This window comes from Nycticebus coucang, chromosome 20 (assembly GCF_027406575.1).
Source record: "Nycticebus coucang isolate mNycCou1 chromosome 20, mNycCou1.pri, whole genome shotgun sequence".
Classification (NCBI taxonomy): domain Eukaryota; kingdom Metazoa; phylum Chordata; class Mammalia; order Primates; family Lorisidae; genus Nycticebus; species Nycticebus coucang.
The window spans coordinates 27,765,191-27,770,105 of record NC_069799.1 but is presented as its reverse complement, the minus strand read 5'-3'; the positions used below and the strand labels follow the sequence as shown (position 1 = coordinate 27,770,105).

The 4,915-nt window shown below is 34.8% G+C and overlaps 1 protein-coding gene across 1 annotated transcript; it reads left to right on the top strand.

Moving 5' to 3' along the window:
- Window positions 1–66: 66 nt before the first annotated feature.
- On the top strand, window positions 67–1,084 carry LOC128573045 (olfactory receptor 2G6). The gene has a single exon (XM_053573268.1). The coding sequence runs from the start codon at window positions 72–74 to the stop codon at window positions 1,023–1,025; it is 954 nt and encodes a 317-aa protein (XP_053429243.1). The 5' UTR covers window positions 67–71; the 3' UTR covers window positions 1,026–1,084.
- Window positions 1,085–4,915: the final 3,831 nt, after the last annotated feature.

The window sequence follows — 4,915 nt, the reverse complement described above, 5'->3', positions numbered from 1 at the left end:
TTACCAATGTTTATCTTGTTACTTTCTTTCCCCCAAATATTAATCATTTTAGGAACCAAATCTTCAGGAAAATGGAAGAAACCAGCAACAACAGCTCTGAAAAGGGATTTCTTCTTCTAGGATTTTCAGACCAGCCCCAGCTGGAGAGGTTCCTTTTTGTCATCATTTTGCACTTCTACATCTTAAACCTTTTGGGAAACACTTCCATCATATTGGTATCTTATCTGGACCCCAAACTCCACACTCCGATGTATTTCTTCCTGAGCAACCTCTCCTGTGTGGACATCTGCTTTACCACCAGTGTTGCCCCACAGCTGCTGGTCACCATGAATAAGAAAGACAAGACCATGAGCTATGGTGGATGTGTGGCCCAGCTTTATGTGGCCATGGGCTTAGGCTCATGTGAGTGCATTCTCCTGGCAGTCATGGCTTATGACCGCTATGCTGCTGTCTGCTGGCCACTGCACTACACAACCATCATGTACCCCAGGCTCTGTGCATCCCTGGCCAGTATAGCATGGCTCAGTGGCCTCGTTACCTCCCTAATTCAATGCTCCCTTACTGTACAGCTACCCCTTTGTGGTCATCGCAAACTGGACCACATTTTCTGTGAGGTGCCAGTGCTCATTAAACTGGCCTGTGTGGACACAACTTTTAATGAGGCAGAACTCTTTGTGGCCAGTGTAGTCTTTCTCATTGTCCCTGTGTCACTCATCTTGGTCTCCTATGGCCTTATAACCCGAGCTGTGCTGAGGATCAACTCAGCTGCAGGACGCCAGAAGGTTTTCGGGACCTGCTCCTCTCACCTGGTTGTTGTCATCATTTTTTATGGGACTATCATCTTCATGTACCTTCAGCCAGCCAAAAGTAGCTCCAAAACTCAGGGAAAGTTTGTTTCTCTTTTCTACACCATAGTTACCCCACTTTTAAATCCCATCATCTATACTCTGAGAAACAAAGATGTAAAAGGGGCCTTGAAGGTGCTGATTACAGGAAAAGCTCTTGGGCCACGACCAAGGGATTAATGAAAGTCCTGGAACTCTATAAGAACCTAAACATCTCAAGGCACAAGGACATTTCATTCTTCCCAAATCCCTTCTCACAATTCCCACAGTTCTATGCTGTATCTACAGAAATCCTTTGTTCTTTTCCTATCATGTGATTAATGTTCCTGTATTCATTATTTTTGTTTAGCATGCTGGTCTGCCTGGTGAACGTCTCCTTATTCTTAAAATGTCAGCTGAAATTTTACCTGCACTTTCCAGGTGTATTGAAACACCATCCTTCTTACCCTCTGTGCAACATTATTTGTCTCATAATGCATGCTCTCACAGTACACCATACATACTGCTATTTCTACATTTCACATGTATTTTATATATATATATATATATATATATGAAGAGACAAAGCAATTTCCATACAATTTGCTGTGAAAAATATATGATTGTTTTCCCATAATTTGTCAGTTGTAACCTGAGAATTGACCCATTTTACTGTATTAGATTATTTACAACATGAGAAACACCAAGATAATTAAAAGTTGTGATAACTTGATTCCGTAGAATATGAAATACAAGTAAAGACTATAATATTTTACTAAAGAAATCAATAAGCAAGCTTGCACATTGATTCACGTATTATTTAGGTAATTTCTTCTTTTTATTGAGGTGTTTAAATGTTGAGTGAAAGTGCCATATACTAAAATGTAAGTGTTTTACCATATTTGTAAATAATTCACAAGATCTGTCATAAAGTAATTACTTCTGGTTTTGACCTATGAAGCCAAGTTTCCTATGCAATTTCATATCTTAAAATATGAAATATGAAGCTCACATGCAATCTCATGTTACTTATCGTAGTTATATATTTGGTTTCCAAAACAGGAAAATAACTATGTTCTTAAATTTGACCAAAATCTTTATTCTTGATTCATTTCTTTCTCTTGATCTTTGCCTTTCTGTCTCAGACTCTATCTTTCTTCCTGAACTCCAACAGAAGGACTCAACTTCATCAATTTGTCAGTGTCAAGTATTTTAGGACTATGCAGTTACAAAAAAAGAGAGAGAGATTCAGTCTACAATCTTAATTTTACTTCATCTTCTTAAGGATACCCATAATGAAAAAAAAAAAAAAAGCATGAAAATATCAATGGAAAGGAAGAGTAAAATGCAGACAGAGTCAGAAAGTATGGATTTTGATTGATTTGGACTTCTAATGACAGAAAGTAAAACTGATGTTTATCCGTAATTTATCCTTGTGTCATAGTATTTTAGTCTGCCTATAAATGTTATGCATAAAGTTTGGATTTGTCTCTATTGACAAAGCTTATATTGATTTGTTTTTTGTTTTTTTTTTATTTATTTTTTTATTAAATCATAGCTGTGTACATTAGTATGATCATGGGGCACCATACACTTGGTTCATAGACCGTTTGACACATTTTCATTACACTAGTTAGCATAGCTTTCGTGGCATTCTCTTAGTTATTTTGCTAAGACTTTTGCATTCCACTTTTACTAGGATTAACATATTCCCTTGTAAAATGCACGGCAGGTGTAATCCCATTAATCCCCCTCCCTCTACCTACCTCCCCCCTCCCTCCCCTCCCTTTCCCCTTTCTCCCTATTCTTAGGTTGTAACTGGGTTATAGCTTTCATGTGAAGGTCCTACATTAGTTTCATAATAAGGGTGAGTACATTGGGTACTTTTTCTTCCATTCTTGAGACACTTTACTAAGAAGAATATGTTCCAGCTCCATCCATGTAAACATGAAAGAGGTAAAGTCTCCATCTTTTTTAAGGCTGCGTAATATTCCATGGTGTACATATACCACAATTTATTAATCTATTCGTGGATCGATGGGCACTTGGGCTTTTTCCATGACTTAGCAATTATGAATAGGGCTGCAATAAATATTCTAATACAAATATCTTTGTTATGATGTGCTTTTTGGTCTTCTGGGTATATGCCCAGTAGAGGGATTACAGGATTCAATGGTAGATCTATTTTTAGATCTCTAAGTGTTCTCCATATCTCTTTCCAAAAGGAGTGTATTAATCTGCATTCCCACCAGCAGTGCAAAGCTTATATTGAAGACAAAATGTCTACACACACAAGAAAAAAGCATAAAGATTATTCACTAAATGATTCAAGAGTGCCCCTTTAAATATATCATGTTCCATTTATAACTCTTAAACATGTTTTTTGGCAAATAAAGCAATAAATATTAAATTTAACAGAAACAAGAGGGATATAAGGCTGGTTAAATTTGTCTTCTAAAATACTCTCATGTAAATTCCTCTCCTTCAGTATTGGGAAGCATTGAGAACTGAATAGAACATGTTAAAGAATAAATTCTTTTATTTATAATATTTATAAATGCTTTATTTTGTTATGAAAAAAAATATGCCATAGGAAAGAAAGCACCTATGTCAGCATCTAAATCAAAATAAATGGCATATGCTCTCCAGGAGTGAAGTAACGATATTAACACAATATGCAGAAAAACTACTATAAAAGAGGTAACAATTCAAAAGACAAAAAACAAACTAATTTAAGGTAATGTGGAGTAGAATTCTCATTAAAAAATTAAACTATTACCATGCACAACAAATTATATGAAAACATAATTTAGAATAAAAGTAATGATAGAATGAATAAAGATGCTCATTTTGGCAATAAAGAGATCATAGTTTTTATCTCCAGAAAGAAAACAGAAAATGAGAGATGAGCAACAAACATGTTTAAACCAAACTAAGAAACAAGAAACAACAACAACAAAAGACTTAAGTGTAAATGAAAATGCAAAAACCGTTACTATTTCTGCATTCTATAATAGTATGTTCATACTGTTTCTCTGCTTCTGCAATTGTTAAGTATATGTAATTTCATACTTTCCCTTTTTATTTACATTATTGTGAGCATTTCTCTTATAATTGAATAAGCTCTAAAATATTTGCAGTTTATTAAAAACCTTTCTTACAACTGGATACTATGGGTATTTTCTTTGTGTGTGTGTGTGTTTTTAAATAACTTTATTGAGTATACATTTACATTTATGGCATATGTTAATTATATATTTTAAAAATATTTTCTAAATATACCTTGTCGCGGACCGCCAGTCGAATGAGTCTCAGTCTGAGGGTTTTTCAGGGCGAACGTTACAGGTTGATTGGAAGGTCGACGCAGGATGATTTTGACAGACTACTAGACACCACAAGTGATGATGAAAGTAGCTGCAACTTTACTGAATTTTAAGAGTGTCTTTTATACATTTTTGACAAAGCATTACAAATCACAAAAGACATTTTTATGACTTGCAGGTGGTCACAAGTTCTTATCTTGTCTTACAAATGTAGGCATTCAACCATCTATCTTACACAGTGTTTTGCCCGCAAGGGGGAACAAATGGCAGCTGTGAGGTAGCTGATAAGCAGCTTCTTTTATCTAAAGTTGAATGTGTTTTTTAACATATAACACTTACTTTCTTTCATAGTTTTAGTTTCATGATTATATATAGTTGTTATGATTAGAGGTGTATTATGAATCATATAAGTGATTAGAGTGTGAAGGAAACATGAGAAATAAAAGGATATTGTATGAAAACTAAACTATATTGAAAGTGAGGTTAGGAAAGACAAGGTTAGAGATAGGGGGAAAGGGTGGGTGGATATCAGGTTGGAAGCATCTTGTTTATGGTATTTACATTCTTTTGATGTACTGTATATTTTTAAAGTTTTTGTTTTAAAGAAGTGGTTTCATTAGTAACACCTGGTTGCTTCTCCTTATCTAGGAATGTCAAGGCTTGTAACTTCTCTTAGTTCTTTAATTGGTCTCAGTTTCTTATGATCTCTTTTAAAAACAGCTGAACATATTCTTTTATGTATAATGTTTGACTACTTCTATATATTTT

Excerpts from the sequence above, each read along its gene's own strand:
- LOC128573045 (XM_053573268.1), top strand. The coding sequence starts at position 72 with ATGGAAGAAACCAGCAACAACAGCTCTGAAAAGGGATTTCTTCTTCTA.